Source organism: Mauremys reevesii, linkage group 7 (genome assembly GCF_016161935.1).
Source record: "Mauremys reevesii isolate NIE-2019 linkage group 7, ASM1616193v1, whole genome shotgun sequence".
In the NCBI taxonomy this organism is placed as follows: domain Eukaryota; kingdom Metazoa; phylum Chordata; order Testudines; family Geoemydidae; genus Mauremys; species Mauremys reevesii.
In genome coordinates, this window is record NC_052629.1 from 12,051,587 (window position 1) to 12,068,451 (window position 16,865).

General features: G+C 48.8%; 1 protein-coding gene across 6 annotated transcripts in view; it reads right to left on the reverse strand.

Annotated features, from left to right (window-relative positions):
* Positions 1–325: 325 nt before the first annotated feature.
* Positions 326–16,865, reverse strand: part of AFAP1L2 (actin filament associated protein 1 like 2) — a 109,689-nt gene continuing 93,149 nt past the window's right edge. For 3 of the 6 annotated variants that reach the window (XM_039481875.1, XM_039481874.1, XM_039481878.1), the window contains exons 9-19: positions 16,736–16,820; positions 15,724–15,834; positions 14,784–14,995; positions 12,692–12,837; positions 12,122–12,233; positions 9,289–9,501; positions 9,012–9,204; positions 5,335–5,541; positions 4,209–4,402; positions 2,981–3,103; positions 326–1,052 (exon numbers count right to left, since the gene is read on the reverse strand). In XM_039481875.1, coding sequence (XP_039337809.1) covers positions 1,026–1,052; positions 2,981–3,103; positions 4,209–4,402; positions 5,335–5,541; positions 9,012–9,204; positions 9,289–9,501; positions 12,122–12,233; positions 12,692–12,837; positions 14,784–14,995; positions 15,724–15,834; positions 16,736–16,820 — 1,623 coding nt within the window. In that variant the 3' untranslated portion in view covers positions 326–1,025. The remainder of the gene's footprint in view (positions 1,053–2,980; positions 3,104–4,208; positions 4,403–5,334; positions 5,542–9,011; positions 9,205–9,288; positions 9,502–12,121; positions 12,234–12,691; positions 12,838–14,783; positions 14,996–15,723; positions 15,835–16,735; positions 16,821–16,865) is intronic. The other 3 variants (XM_039481877.1, XM_039481880.1, XM_039481879.1) reach the window with 3 other exon arrangements.

Consider the following 16,865-nt stretch of genomic DNA (forward strand, 5'->3'; position numbering starts at 1 on the left):
GGCAAGCCTGGAGGGTTGGCAACGCTGCAGCTAAGCCTCTCCCTTGAGCAGGGCATTAGCATAGGGGTCTCTGTCAAAAGGACAAGTTGTCTGTATATGCTGTACAATATTGGGGCTGTACTACACACACACGAACCATTAGGCCCTCACAGGTAACCTCCAACACTATCCTATTGTTCTCAGTTGAGGCTCTGGCTCTTTGACAACACTCACCATTTCCATAAAGCAAGGTGAATTCAATCTCCTGGCAACAGCTTTTGGGTATATCCCTTTGAACGAGGCTCCAAAACCTGCCCCTTTACTTACAGACAGACAGACAATTAAGCAGGGTTCATCCTTGTATTCTGGCACATGAAAGGCTAGGAAAATGGTTCTGAGACATTGAGGTGGCTACATGGTTCCTACCACTGACAGTTATTCCAAGACTTGACTTGTATGTGGATAAAGGGTACGCTTAGCTCCCCCTCACTTCCTTCTACCACACCTCCACCCTGACTTCCTAGGCCTGGCTAATGCTGCTTCCCATTCCATGGTGCAGGTTTCGCATCTCAGCAGAAGGGGTTTTTCCCTACTTCTGCATGGACACCTTCACTGTCACTCCTAGCCTGTGTGGCTTATGGAGTATAGAAAGCACAGGCCTGTAACGACATCCCCCTCTGGCTCTGCTCCAAGGGACATGCTCACTAAAACAAACATTAATAATGCAATGATAAAACTTCAGAGTAGACATACGCAAACCAGCCCTCTGTACAGTAACAGTCTTGTTTACATCAATCGGGTTAGGAGGCTGATGCAAAGGTTGCCACTTGTGTTATTCTCAGCTGTGCCATGGGAATGGGCAGGATGGTTTGTGATGCTCACAGACTGTCCCACTCCTTCTGACTGAGCAAATGGCACAGGGTGGTGATAGAGGAGAGGCTAGCTTGCCCCTCTAGCCTGGCCCTTTGCCTACAGATGACTGAATCCTCTGGTCCATGTATGGGCAATTCCAGTCTTTTTAGTCCATCCTTGAAAATGGAGTTGTCCTAACTGGTTCCTTTTTTCTCCCATTCCTGCCAAAAAAAACAACACCACAAACCTCCGTGAAGACAATTCTGTCCCACATGGTCCAGAAAGGAATCAACTAGCAGTGAATTTGCATCATATAATCATTCATTCTTCCACCTACAGGTTCACGCTCACTCAGCCAGTGTTGTGAGGGGTTAAGATATTTCAGTGGCACCACTCACAGCACTGTAGGCACATAAGACGCTAGGGACCTCTACACCCAGCCATGTTTGTAACCTAAAGTAGACAGCAACCACACCCGCAGTTAGGGACCGGGCCTGAGAGCGAACGTATTGCACTGACGAGCTCAGCTTTCATGAAAAGAGTTTTAAGAAGGGCGTGAAGGCAGCTCAGCTAGTTTCATAGCTTCCCCAGAGGGTCACTGTGTGATAAAAGGCACTAACATGGCCGTAAGGGGCAGATTGGGAGCTTTTACCTGTCTGGCTGTGATAGGACAATGAATATGGGGTACGGGGAGGGAAGCCGAAAAGTGCACTAAGCACGTCACACCCCAAAGGGAAAGATAGGTGGGTCCCTATGACGACACAGGACTCACCAGCTCACTTTAGTTGGCTAGGCCTCAGTGCTCCCACCTGGATACTAATTTTGGGTACCCAGCATCCAACTCCATCAAAGCTCTGATTGAGCTCTGAGGAGCCCCCCCCATGACCATTGGGCCCTGTTTCGGTCTCTCAAGTTGAGCCCCCCCCCCCAAAAAATCACAAGTCACTTCTGAAAACATAGGCCATCATAAATACAACCTCGGGTTTGTATGTTTGCAGTGTTGGGTGCAGGATATTAGCGAGACAAGGTGGGTGAGGTAATATCTTTTACTGGACCAACTTCGGTTGGTGAGAAAGACAAGCTTTCAAGCTACACTGACCTGAAGAAGAACTCTTTGTAGCTCGAAAGCTTGTCTCTGTCACCAACAGAAGTTAATCCCGTGAAAGGGGTTACCCTACCCACCTTGTGTCTCTAGTGCAGGGGTAGGCAACCTATGGACGTGTGTCGAAGGCGGCACACGAGCTGATTTTCAGTGGCACTCACACTGCCCGAGTCCTGGCCACGGTTCTGGGGGGCTCTGCATTTTGATTTAATTTTAAATGAAGCTTCTTAAACATTTTAAAAACCTTATTTACTTTACATACAACAATAGTTTAGTTATATATTATAGACCTTATAGAAAGAGACCTTCTAAAAACGTTAAAATGTATTACTGGCACGTGAAACCTTAAATGAGAGTGAATAAAGGAAGACTCGGCACACCACTTCTGAAAGGTTGCCAACCCCTGCTCTAGTGTTTTAATGGCCCTCTGCTTAACAGGGGCCACCAAGTATCACCCCCACCCTTTTACAGAAGTGCCCGCTGAGGCTGAGAGGAGTTAAATTGCTGTCCCAAGGTCACGCAGTGAGTGGAACTGGGAAGCTGCTCCTGTCCTGTGTCCTACGCTTACAATATGAGCTGTCTTCACCTTCCCTCACTGTGCTTCAAAGATCAGGCAAGTTTCTGAAGAAGGGAATGTTCAACGCATTGATTTTTAATGCTTGGGTTGTTAACACTGTGCTACCTTCAGCATGACCGATACTGCTCAGCTCAGCGTGGTTGTGTAAATATAGAAAGTGTTCTAAGAGCCACAGCAAGGAAGTTAATTTGCAGTTAGAAGATGAAGATGCCTGTCCAGATGCAGACACCCACCAAGGCAAAACCATTACCAGGGCTAATCAGCTCTGAGCAACGGACCAAGACGCAGAAGAATGGTTCTCACTCCTGCCCGTCACAGGTCACACGCAGTCTGCAGCTGCTTCCCAATGCTCAGAAGGCAAGACTGGAAGCAAAGGATTTTGAAAGAAGAGAATGGAACCTAATGATGCTGAGTATACGCATCTGTTCCAAGGGGATTCGTTTTGCTCCCCCCCTTAAACTGGGTCTTACCTTCGCTTTCTGTAGAACTGTCCCTTTCCCTGTAACCATGATGGATAAAGGCCTGTTTTTTAAAGCTGTTGCCGAGTTGACTGGGGAGTTCTCGGTGCTACTTGCCGGGCTGGCCGTTTTGACCTGTATTTACAATAAAAGTAACAGTCGTCACCAGGATGATTTTGTGTTACTAAAATTCTCACATCATTAGCCAAAGAGTTAACCACTCTAAGAGCCCATTCATGCCGAGGCATCAACCCAGCAATGAGGCTGAAATGTAATGATGCAGTGGCATGAACAGAAGTGTCACATCAATGACCCAGTCAGTCTTTTTGGTCTGTAATTTCTATATTTATCAACCACGTACACTGCTGGCGACCATGCTCTTTGGCCTCAGCCATCAGTACGGACAAAGGTTGCAAGAAGGGTTGGACACAAGCTGCAAAGTTTGGCTCCAATGAGCTTAGGTAGCTCCTGGCCATTATTAGTATAGTATCTGAGCTCGCCTCATGCTCTTTAATGCATCTTTTCTCGCAATACCCCTGTGAGGCAGGGCAGTGCTATTATCCCCAATGTGCAGATGGGGAACTGAGGCACAGGAGGGGGGACGGAGCAGGGCTGACTCTGAGTCAACACATGCAGAAGCAGTCCCACCCCAAGCCCCTGGAGGTGAGGTGGTTTCCAGCCACGGCTTCTAAGGGCCCCCGGCTGGGGGCTCCTGCACATTAGCCACCACATGGCCCTGGTTAAATCCCCCCTGGTCCCTGTGGGAGACCCAAACAAACACCAGGGCAGGCACCCGGCCCCGTAGGCCTGCAGTGGCCTAATGGTGGTGAAATTTGCCCCTCACGTGTGGCCCTATTGACCTGTCTGGAGGGTTGCAAAAAATAAAAATATAAATCCTGGCAGAAATCTGTGGGGGCATGTGACCCTGTGTCCCCCTCCCCTCCACACACACGTCACCTCAGCATGCACAAAGCCCGTGGCAGAGCAAGGAATTACATTCAGGTCTCTCCAGGGCCCAACTAGCACCTTTCATCTCTCTTTATCCACAGTGCAGAAGCGGCCGGAGCTGGGCTTCAGGTCTGGGCCCTTCCCTATTTCTGAGGCTGCAATCCTAAGACTATATAGTATTAGCTACACCACAGGGGAGATGTAAAGCATTTCAGTTCCCCAGAGCCAGGCCTTCATTAGCAACTCCCTGCCACTTGGCCGGGAAACAGCAGCTGCTTAGCATGGCACGTACCTTGGGGCTTGCGTTCTCCAGGTGTGTGGTGTCCACAGCTGTGCCAAGTGTCACCGGGCCGGACTCTGCTTTCTTCAGGTTCTCTTTCACCTCCACAAGGCTCAGTTCCAGGTCAACCCTCCTGCTCTCTTTCTTTTTGCACTCCTCGTCTATTTCCTTCAGCTTCTGCTCCACATTAGCCACCAGGCTGCTATCTGCAGAGGGAAGCCCAAATCAATACATGCACCCAGCTGAGCCAGCGCGCCGTGGGGATAACTGCACTCACAGATCTCCCGTGCATGTGCTGCTTTTCTCAGGCGCAGACAGAGTGTATGAGAGAGCAATTACCTGTGTACCAAGCTTTGAAGGCTCTATTGTTAGAGGCGGATCTGGGCAATTGTCCCTCCATAACTAGGTTTGCTGGGATTGGGCTGGTTAGTATGTGTGACAGGGGACTCGCGTGACTTCGTGAGGGAGGAATAGTGATTGGAATAAGAACACTTATTACTGTACAGTCTGGTGTCCCTTGTAGCACACACAGTATGGTTATGGCTGCCGGCAGCCTCATAGCCTGGCCCCAGCCGCTAGTGGGAGACATTGCCAGACATGCTCAGCCTGTGTATTCGACAAGGAGTATTCCGAATCGTACGTGACTAACTGCATAGACCCATGATAACGAGTTAGGGGCCCTTCTCCTCCTAGCTCAGATGCGTAGTGAGTGACCAAAACTTAACACTAAATGCTACGTGGATCTTAGATATCCATGGTACTTAGCTGGCCTCCATCATGGCAGTATCTGAGCGCCTCACAAGCTTTAATATAATTATCCTCACAACGTCCCTGTGAAGTAGGGCAGTGCTACTATTCCCGATTTTACTAATGGGGACCTGAGGCAGCTAACTCCCACGGAAATAGTACCTTAGGCCCAGAGCCTCAAAGGTATTTGCTAAGTGTCTTGCCCAAGGTCAGACAGGAAGTCAGTTTTGGAGCAGTGAATTGAACCTGGGACTCCCAAGTCCGAGGCTAGCGCCTGAACCACTGGATGCATCCTTCCTTTCCTGCAGAAAGCACCAGATGGTCTCTCTGGCAGTGCCTAGGTCTGTTTCAGAACCTGCTCCTTTGAGCTGAAATTTCCCTGGGCTCCTACCTGTGCAGTTAGCTAATGTCTCTTTCAGCTCCCGTCTCTCCTTCCGAAGCTGGGTCAGCTGAGACCGGATTTCCTCCTTTTCCTTCTCCAGCCGCTCCTTCTCCTCTGTGTACCTCTTCACCTCAACCTCCATCCTGTTCTTGCCCAGTTTGGTTTCTACAGGCACTGCAAACACATCAGCAAAGCCAGGCTTAGCCATGGACAAGGCTAAAGGGAAAAAGTTTTCAGAGTCTTCATGTATCCACGAAAGCAAAGCAAAGCAAAGCAAAGCAATCCACTCCAGAAAGTAGCAAGATCACTTAGGCCTGATATACCGCTATGCAGCTTCAGTGAATTAAAATTCTCATACACCCCTGTGAGATATTGTCTTCATTTTAATGATGGAAAAAACAGTCCCGTCTGGGTGACATTTTTCAGCCAAAAATGTTTTTCCAGTGAAAAACACAGTTTTGGCAACTCAGAAACATTCCATGAATTTGTCAGTTTTGCCAAATTGTTTTGATTAAAAAATAAAATAAAATCACAAAACATACATTTAGTTTTGATGTTTTGGAAACGAGCCATGTCAGTTTTTCAGCTGAAAATGAGTGTTTTGACATTTTTTTATTTTATTTAAAAAAAAAAAGTTTTAAAACGGCTGAACTAGAAATGGAATGGTTCGAGTCTGTCAAAACATTTCACTTGACCCACGACATTTTCCCCCAACTTTTCAATTTGTCAAAAATTTCAAAAAGTTTTGTTTTTGGTTTGACCCAAAATGATAATCCTCCCACCCCAAAATTTTTGGCTTGCCGGCAGACTGAAAAATCCCTTATTTTCACAGCTCTAAAACAAAAAGGCATCAGTGGCAGAGCCAGGCTTAGCAATCAGGAGTCCCTGGTTCCCTGTCCTGTGCTTAAATCACTGGCAACACCATCCACACCATGACATATTCCAGTCACCCCTGGAGAGCAGTTTCTAGGTAGAAAAGTACTATAGTTTAAAGACAATTGTATATGCACTTTTAAAGGACACAACCAATTTAATAACACTGCTCTGAAAACAAGCCAAGGCCCAGCTGTTCAGGTACTGCTAGTGATTTTGAGACATCAGTTGCTGAGTGCCCAACCTGAATCACCTGAAAGGACTTTTTCCAAAAGAGCTGAGTTCCCATCCTCTGGAAAATCAGGCCTCTCGGAGGTGACTCACGTTAGGCATCCCAAACTGCAGCACCCAAAATCTCTAGTGACTTCTGAAAGTCTTGGCTCCAACGTTTGTAGAACCACTACTCCGTGGCTTCTAAAGCCAGCTCATCTTAACTGAGGAGCAGCACCACACCATCATCCTGGGTATGCAAATTTGGAGGGGCAGGGAACCAGAATCCTTGTTTTGAAATTTTAACGCTGGCGATTTGGGGGTGGTCGGGGCAGGGAGGAGGACTGGAGCCAAGTTTACAACAACATGGAAGGAGGTGGCTTCCTAACTCGTATACCTAAAGTAGCTGTGTTTAGAGAGGGGACACTGCAGGCCTTGTCATATGTCTGCTGAGAGTCCCAGAATGTACTTACTCCTCCTGATGGAGATTCCAGCACTTCTGGACACAGTTCGTGCTTCGTTCCAGGTCTACCTCCCTTAGCTTTTAGGCCCAGTTAGGAATAGGCTGTGTCTAGCTGTATCTTGAACACAGTGTCAGTGTTTAACGTCTATTTCCATCTCCCTCCACATCCAAACCATGGCCACATCCTGTCACCCACCATTCTCCCCACCTCCCCTTCCTGTCCCAGTGGCCAAAGCATTCATCCACACCTCAGCTCGTTCTCCTGCACCACTGATACTCAGGTCCCTCCACCCTCCATCTGAAACACTGCAGCCAAAATCCTCTCTTACTGACCACTTCAACCACCCCGTCCCGTCTCTGAATCGCTGGCTTTCCATTGTGCCACACATCCAACACAAACATCTTCTCCTTGCCTTCAAGGCCCTACAACATGCAGCCTCTGCCTACATCTCTGACCTGGCCTCCTCCTGCTCTCCATTTACCTCTCCTCTCCCCACCAATGCCACCAGGTCCCCTTCATTGTCTTCTCTTACCTCTGTCTCCATGCAGCACCTTACGCATGGAAGCCCTTCCCTAATCCATCTGCCAAACCACCTCCATCTAATCAATTCCTTTTCTCACTTCTTCCCTCACCCTGGGGAGGAGGCTAGATAACCACTCAGCTCTTGTGTCTTACTGAATAGCTTATTATGGGCCCCCTTCCTCTGCTCCTCCCCACTCCCGTTGTCTGTTTATGGCTTGCACTTGTTGCATCCAGTTAGGGAATGTGACTCTGCTTCTTCCATGAGAGGCCAACCCCATTTTAGGCCACTCAGAAAGTGTTATGAATACACGAAACAAGTGTCTACGCCTTTAGCCTTATCCCCTTCAAGGGGCTCTCCATGGCACAGCTTCTTGCAGCAAAGATCCTGCAGCAAAGCCCATCTCTGACCAAGAAACCAAGTGAGAAGAGGCTTCAGACCCCTTGCCTCTTCACTACCTCTCCTTGAAGGTTAGAGGGGTGTGGTTCTCTTTGGGGCATTTACCCAAGCAACAGTAACACTTGTTTGGTCTTCTTGAAAGCAAGGTTTATTAAAAAGAGAGAAATGCATTTTAAAACAAAAGGAACAGTTTTCAGAACAAAGCTAGATCCAAGCGTCGCAAAAGCAAATCTGGATATGGTCCCCTTAGTTTAGTTACAGCGAAAAGAAAAGATGTTACACATTTCAAGACACAGCATTTTCCCCTCTGACTCTCAGGGCCAGATGTACCCTCTGTTTTCTGTGTCTCAAGGATCTCCTTTTTGTGCCCAAGATCTGCTTTGCAAGCCCCTTTTTTCATAGTCCATGTCAATCCTTTTCAGCATTCAGCAGCTCTTACAAAATGGGGTTTAAGCCAGTTGCTGGGGTTTATCATCATCATACTAGATAGCTCCCACCCACACTCCACCCCTCGGCCCCGTCGGAGGCAGTCGTCATCCTGTCTCAAAGGCAATATCCACTGTATGCTTCACAGTCATTCTCCCTGGGAAACTAATCTGGGGGAGGGATTCCTGGGCTCTTGCCTTTCCAGAGGGCTGGTTGGAAGCTGTGTGTCCACTTGAAGGCAGACTCATTTCACCTTTGTAGCCTTCCTCTCCCCTGATTTAAGCTGCGGTGTTAATTCTGGGACCAAGCCGACATCTCTCTCAAAGGCAGTGTGCATTTTTGCCCTTACCACTCCCTCTTGCCAAGCCTTCTGCTTTACATTATCGACACATGCCCAAGCCAGAGTTGCAAGCGTCCACTGCAGGCCCACTTTACAGGTTTGGCCCAGCTTGGCATTATGTGTCCTGAACTCATCAGCACACACATTTCTTTCCTTCTTTTGCCTCCTGCCAGGCTTTGGAGCCACAGCTGAGGTCACCAAGCAGATGAGCCACTTTGCCATAGACAGAGGTAGGAAAATCAGCGATCCAGGCTGAAATGGCTGCACAAAGGTTTGGGCACTACTCAATGCCCTGCAGGGTCAGGCCCTTACTCACCACTAGCAGATGCAAAACCACCATAAGATCAGCCAAGAGCAGAAAACTTTCAATTCTAGCAGTCGGATAAGTGGTGGGCTTTGCGCACCCATCCACCATTCCCTTTGGCAGCATAGTTATGTCGTCTAGTGGACCCACCTGTATTTGCCACCTTGGGCCATTCCACTTTCTCTCTGGGCGCCGACGCTAACTGTGGACTGGCCGTGACTGGGCAGGAGGCTTTGATCTCAGGACTGCTCTGGGGGAAGGCGATTTTCTGCTGCTGCATCTGGATTTTGACAGTGGTTGTCTGTGATGGTGACTCTTCCGGCTCCATCTTCTCCTGAAGTGTCTGTTGAGAGAAAAAATGTTAGGAATGAATTGGCAGTAGGGACTAATCAACTGATGACATCTGTCACTGGCGTCGTGACAGCACCTGGTCTGGGATTTCCACTGACGTTCTACAGGGCTCTGCTTCCTTAGCCAATAGGGGCGTTTCTGTTACATCGTCCACAGATGGAGAGAGTGGAGGTGACAGCTGTGCTGGTTTCCTGCCAGCGGAGTGCAGGAAGGATTTAACCGGTGTGAGGTCTAGGTACACTCTGTCTGGGTCCTCTTCGTCTTTGCTTTCGCTTTGGGGTATTTCTTCCTGCAAAAGAGAAAGTATCATCTGAAAAGAATCCTGACTAACCCTGCTGGCAGGCAGAATGTCAGTCTCACGCTAGGAAGCAACAATGTTGACTTGGATGATTTGGGGGTAACATTTACATAAGCACCTAAGTCTAAGGCCCAAAGTCTCATTGAAAGCCAGTGGACTTGGACTCCTCCTAGGATTTAGGTGCTTTTGAAAACGTTACCCCCTCTCTCCGTTTTTTTCAAATGAATTGAATGAGTGTTGGCCTGAGACCCGCAGTGAATGAAAACCCATTGGTTGTTACCCTCAGGTCTGGTCTAGTATGGGAAGGAGAAAGACAAACTTCTTCACGCTGTCCATCCTACGTAAAGGGCCAGTGTTCATGGCCATTCCAGTTGCAATGATGTGTTGGTCAAGGTTCCACACTGAGACCACCAGCCTATTTCACTCATACCAGTGAACAGCTGTTAAATGGCAACAATTTTCCACCACAACCCTTCTGGGCTGAATTCAAAGCCAGCAAGCCAGACAGGAAAGACTCTGTATTCCACTGACAATCCCCTAAGCCATGCGAGTCCACGTTACTGCTTTTGAATAAACAAGCTAGGGGAGCAGGTAGGCACGCTCTGCAGGGAAGAAAGGGGAATTTTCCTGAACAATTTAGCAAATTTCCCAGGGAGCAAAGGGAGTTTGACTTTCGGTGGATGCTTAAAAAGATCTCCCCTTGCATTGCTGAAGGAAGCCTGGGGTGTTCAGGGCTAAAGGATAAAGGCTGCTTGACTTGCAGATACCTCTCATTATAAGGGTAGAGATTTCTCAGGGTATAGCTACACTTACGGTTTGCAGCACTGGTAGTTTGCAGCGCTGGTCATCCAGCTGTGTAGGAGCAGCGCTGGTGTGTGGCCACACTCACAGCTACCAGCGCTGGTGTGTGGCCACATTTGCAGCATTAGCAGCGTTGCTGGGAGTGATGCATTATGGGCAGCTATCCCAGCGTTCAAGTGGCCGCAACGTGCTTTTCAAAAGAGGGGGGTGGAGTGGGGTCTAGTGTGACAGGGACGGGGGGAGAGAGAGAGTGGATTTTTGGAGCCAACACTGTGTGTTAGCTTCCTGCCTTGAAAAATCACAACATTTTTCCGACCCCTTAGTCTGAACTCTTAATTGCAAACAGCCTGCAGCCAACACGACTCCCCGCTGTTTCACTCCCTCCCTGCCTGCAATCTCATTTGATTGTTTACAGCCAGGTACAGATGATCACAGCAAACAGGAGCTCTGTTTGTTTTTTAGATAAGCGGCAACGGAGCTCCGCACAGAGCTCATTCACAACAAAACAAAGAGAGGCTGCATAACAAAACAAAGACAGTAATTTATAAAAGCATTCTGGGATACACCTTATACCCTGGAGGCCAATCACAGCGCTAGTGTGTGGCCACACTTGATGACCAGCGCTGCAGCACCAGCGCTGGAATCCTTATTCCCCATGCTGAGTGAGGTGTACGGCCAGCGCTGCAGCCAGGGAGTTGCAGCGCTGGAAGTGCCCTGCAGGTGTGGCCACTTACTAATTGCAGCGCTGGTGGAGGCTTTCCAGCGCTGCAAATCGCCAGTGTGGCCATACCCTCACTGAAATATTTTGCTGCCCTGCTAGCCAAATATCCATGCGTAAGGCTGTCTTCAGCAGATCGTAGCTGCAACGCTGCCACCTAGAGGCCACAGGGTTCAATGCAATTACTTGTCTAAGCGCATGGCTACACTTGCGGTTGTAGAGCGCTGGGAGTTAAACCTGTCTTCGGAGAGCGCAGCAGGGAAAATGCTGCCGAGTCTTTACACTCTCAGCTGGAAGCGCACTGGCGTGGCCACATTAGCAGCTCTTGCAATGGCCACAAAGAGCAGTGCATTGTGATAGCTATCCCAGCATGCAAGCGGCTGCAACATGCTTTTCAAATGGGACGTGGGGGGTGGTGGGATGGGGGGTGGTGTGTGACAGGGAGTGTGTTGTGTGTATGTGGAGGGAGAGAGAATGGGTTTGGGGGGGCTGAGAGCATGTCAGCATGCTGTCTTGTAAGTTCAGACAGCAGCAGACCTCCCTCCCTCCACGCCTCTCTCTCACTCACTCACAGCAAGCAGCATTCCTTTGTTCCGGAGCAGTTAAGCAGCCGGCTGTCAGAAACGGAGCTTTGAAAGGGCATATCTGCATTCATACAGCAAGTTCAAAACAATGACCAGAGGGGCCACTTGATTTATGGGGATTATGGGACGTTTCCAGAGGCTGATCACAGTGCAGTAATGCAACACCTCGTTCACACTGGCGCCGTGGCGCTCCAGTGGGGGTATAGCAAACGTTATTCCACATGCCGAGGTGGAGTACCAGCAGCGCCTTAGCGTCAGAGCGCTCTACATGCCTTGCCAGTGTGGACAGGGAATGAGCTAGCGCGCCTGGGGCTCCTTTATTGCGCTGTATCTGAGTGATCTCTAGGGACTCCCCCCAGCCCACCCCCCAGGGCATTCAGCCGGCAGATCAGCATCACCGCTGAATCATGACAGCTTTAAAGCAACCCTCATTGTTTCAGCTGCTCTGAGAAAAGGGATAAGGATGTGGCCTAACTAGCAGAAGGCTGCTGCCATTGTAAAGCCGTACCATGGTCCCCTCCGACAGGTCCACGTCATCGTAGAGTTCCTCCTCCTGGGTCCTTATCTTCGGCAGGTTATCGATATAGGTGTTGGGCTCACAGCACTTCCTTTGCATTAAGCTGTAAATACCCAAGGCGACATGCTTTCAAAAGTTGCAGGTGTCCCCCGTGTTCCCACCATGCTGCAGTGCAGCCTCCACCCCCACCCCCACAAGCCAGACCCTCCAGAGTCTGCCCTCCACACTGACTCCACTGCCAGAGTATCCTCTGTGGCAGAGGTAGGATTTGCTCCTTAGTGCAATGCATGGTCTCCTTGCCTCAGTCCCGCTTGTGAGTGACAATGGAGGAGAGCGAGCACCACACTGCCTTCCTGAGTGCCCAGCGAGGTGTCTGCAGCTGAGCATCAGGAAAACATGATCTGCTGCTCTTCTTTTGAGATCAAGTGCCTCTTGCGTCACACAGCCACCCACCAGCTGAGGGCCGGACTCCATTCTCCTACCTGTTACCCCTCACCGGCTACAGCTGCCTAGATGATCAAGGAATTTTTCAAAGCCAAAAGTGCTGCCACTGTGACTTACAAGAATGAATTCTTTGCAGCACTCACGATGCAGGAAATCCGGTCAGCATCAACATAATCATAGGTGAATTCTTCTGGGTCCGTTTTCGAGCCTGACTCTGATAAGAGGAGGCCCAGCCAATGACCCATTTCCTCAGAAGACTTGGCCTACAGCATAGCCAAAGAAACGGAAATGGCTGTAACAGCAGTTTCCAAGATGCTTAATTTGCTTTAGATGGGAAGGTAAATTGCAGATTTATTGGGGTCTGTTAGGATCAGGGGCGGCTCTAGGTATTTTGCCGCCCCAAGCACGGCAGGCAGGCTGCCTTCGGCGGCTTGCCTGCGGGAGGTCCCAGGTCCCGTGGATTCGGCGGCTTGCCTGCAGGAGGTCCGCCGAAGCCACGGGACCAGCGGACCCTCCGCAGGCAAGCCGCCGAAGGCAACCTGCCTACTGCCCTCGCAGCGACCGGCAGAGCGCCCCCCGCAGCTTGCCGCCCCAGGCACGTGCTTGGCGTGCTGGTGCCTGGAGCCGCCCCTGGTTAGGATAAATAAACTGCAATGCTTTGAAATTAATCAAATTAACATGGGATTAAGGTCCCACATGTAGACTTTATAATTAGATTTATATTTTAAACTAAAGTATTTCTAAAAGCAATTCCTCATTTACCTCCCTGCCAAGACCAGGGCTCTGAGTTTTCACCATTACAGTGGAAGAGATCTCAGTTGCCTATAGCCCCCACCCTGCTGGAGTATTTCAGGCAATCCAATCCTGCAAAGGAAAGACTGAATTTTCAATCTTTGACCAGTAGAGGGGAGTGATAAGACTTTCAAGATTGCTAGTATTAGGAGACCTGCCAACAATGATATCTGCAGGGTCTCTGAACAGGACAAGTTTCAAGAGAACTCAGGCTGATTTATGGGTCCGAATCAAAACCCTGTGTCCAAACACCCACTGACCATTTTCTGAGTGCATGCGAGGGAGGTTTGAAATCTAAACCCCAATCCAGATCAGGCTTTGGAAAAAGGCCCTTCTCTTTGTAATGAGACACACTGAAACCCTCCATGTTTACCAACAGCTCGAGCCACAGTTCATTGTTTGGAGTGTTCTCAGTCCAGATAGGAATTCTGCAACTTGAGACCATCTCTAGTGGAGAACCCTGTGGAACTCCTGGTTTCAGATGGCGTCCACCTGAAACACTGCAAGACTGGGCAGATACAGCTGAGCGTTGCTGCTTGAACCCCAATATTTCAAAGAAACAAAGCAAAACTTGTGGGGGCGGGGGGAGAACTCATATCCATCAAAACTGGATAAAGTTTGCACAGATCCCTGTTGTTAAAAGTCACCAGGTCTTGTATAGCCCAAAAATTAAGCAGATTTTTGTTAAATCAGGCAAAATGTGGAATCTATATTTCGGACTCAATTCTTCCTCCACCTCCCATCCCAATAAAATCAGTGCAACCTAGAAACCAACCAGTCAGCTTGGACCTTGGCTAGGACACTCTGATGCAGTATAGTTTCCCCCATTTACAAACTACTGTTATCTTTTCAAACACCTCTTTAGCTTTAACATCTGCCAGCAGACATATGGTCTGTGATTCACTGGGCACCTCAGACATAGAGCGGCCGGTCGGCTAAACAAAACACCTTCAGACCTTGTGGCAGTCGTTTCAAGTCTGTTGTTTAGCTATAAATATTCCACCTACTGGAAAACACAGGAAATTGCTCACATTGTCCTCCTCCTACTCTAATCATGCTGATGTCAGAGGAAACTAAGATTAGAGATAAACAGTCCAGGATACAGGCCAGTGAAAGTAGCAGATCTGAGTAGATTCACTTGTGCTTTCTGGGCCAGAACCTAACTGGGGTAAGTGAATGGCAAGTCAATGGAGTTGCACCAGTTTATGCCAGCTGAGATCCTGGCCTTTTAAGATTAGTGTTCTTCATAATATGAAGGTCTCTGTTTCCAGTTACCAGCAGTCCTGGAGACTTAACATTTTATCTGCGGCTAAAGAGTTACTCAGCTGAGTTCACCCTGCAGGGCAGTAGGAATTTTTATGGCCACCTTAGCTGATATATCCCAACAATTTCCTATGAGAAACATAGACCACCATACCTCTAATTTGGCTAGTTCTTCCCCACTGTGCAGAATACGGAAAGAATAGAGATGGTCAGGGGTGGGGTCTGGAATAATTTCACAGCCCACCAGACTCAGAGGTTGCTGTGCAGATTTACTTCTATTCTTGTCCTGGTAGAAATGGAGGTGACCATTTTTTATGTGACACCAACGGGATCTCCACTGGGTGTTCACTAGGATGTTCAGGTAACCTGCAAGCAAGCACATGCTGGCTTAGTAACATCTTCCACCACATTGGGACCTGGGCTTGGGAATCACATGCACATTTGAAGCCTCCATTGGGCCAGTATGTCAACAGAGACACATCTGGTTGCTGGTTTCAAAGGCGAGGGCTCACTACACATAGGTTAACTGTAAAGGTTTGGAGCCAAATTTTGCTGTGACATGGGTGGAAAACTAGTCACACTTTTACCTTCAGAATTCAGGTTAGGTTCAGAGTGGCAAACAAACTGTGGATGCTTAGGCTGCAGCACTTCAGCGTAGACACTCACTATAGCAACAGGAGGGGTTTTCCTGTTGCCGTAGTTAATATACCTCCCCGAGAGGTGGTAGCTAGGTCAACAGAAGAATTATTCCATCAACCTAGCACTGTCAATAGCAGAGTAGGTCAGCTAAGTACGTTACTCGGGGGCTGTAGATTTTTCACACCCGAGAGACCTGTTCACCCAAAGCTTTAAATCCGACACCAACCTCTCCCTGTTGAGCGTTCAGGAACCCTATGTCTTATGTTGCTTTCTGGGGACGGAAGCACAGAGGCCTTCTACATATATCTCTGATTTTTCCAGGGGCTGATGGCTGACTGGCAACTCATCCTTCATGCTGCTACCTGCTCTTGTGAGCACAATTATCTTTAGGGTGCTAGGCTGAAAATACAAAATTGTAGGTTCTGTTTCATGGTAACATCCTTCCGGACACTTACTGGAAGTTTCTAGTGTCCTCTCTGGACTCTCCAATGAGCTGGATTTTTTTCTCCCAAGGTTCATCAGGTTGCTCAGTTTAAGGCCAGTTGTACCCTTCTTCTTGACTAACACTAACAGAGAGAAATGTACCATATGTGAGTCGTGTCATTGGGGCCACACACATGTTACCATGTTACCTGCCGGTAAAGCGAACACACGATTCTCATTCCAAACTAGCTGGCGGGCATATTTTTAAAAATCTAGAATGCTAGCAGTGAATGCCGAAAATGAGCCAATAGTAAACAAATGCATCACTTACTCTAGGTCCTCCCCATAAACAACACAGGCTGTGCATATCAACGGGTACCCTAATTTGTACACAACATGCAGGATATGGTCTAAGGCCCCCATTACTGTAGCATCTGAGCTCCTCGCAATCTTTCTTTTTTAATGAATTTATCCTCACAACACCCCTGTGAGGCAGGGCTCAGCTATAAAACTCCAAGGCCCAGGGAGACTAAGGGCCAGATTTTTCAAGGTATTTCAATGCCTAAAGATGCCGATAGGCACCACGCAAGGTTTTCAAAAGCACCTAGGTGCCTGAATCCCATTAACAGCAATGGGAGTTAGGGAATTTTCAAAACCTCCAGGTACCTAACTGCCTCTTGAGGCACTTACACACCATGGGAAGTCTGGCAGAGCTGGAGCCAGGTCTCGAGTCCCAGACTAACATCCTTATTATTAGTATAACTGTAGCGCTAGGGGCTCCACTCACAGGCCAGGACCCTACTGTCAGGGATACGATTTTGTCCCAGTACAAGTCCCTCTTCCCAGTGCAGAGCTCCCAGAAGGGCAGGGCTGGTCTATGTTCCCTTCAGCCCCCCAGGTCCTTTGAGTTCTCTGCCTTCTTTGCATGGGGACCAGAGTGGTGGTGGCAGTGGAGAGAACTCAAGTACATGGCCCTGTGAGTCTATGGGGTAAGAAGACAGAGCAAAGGAGTGTCCTGTTACACCAGACATTAGTTTCTTTTACCATCTTTTGTTTCGATGGATTCCGGGTGGCCGTCCGTGCTGCTCCCGCTCTCTGATACCACAGAATGCCTCTCGGACATGTCCGCCTGTCAACGAGGACCAGACGTGAGCGCCACGGGGCCAAGGCAATA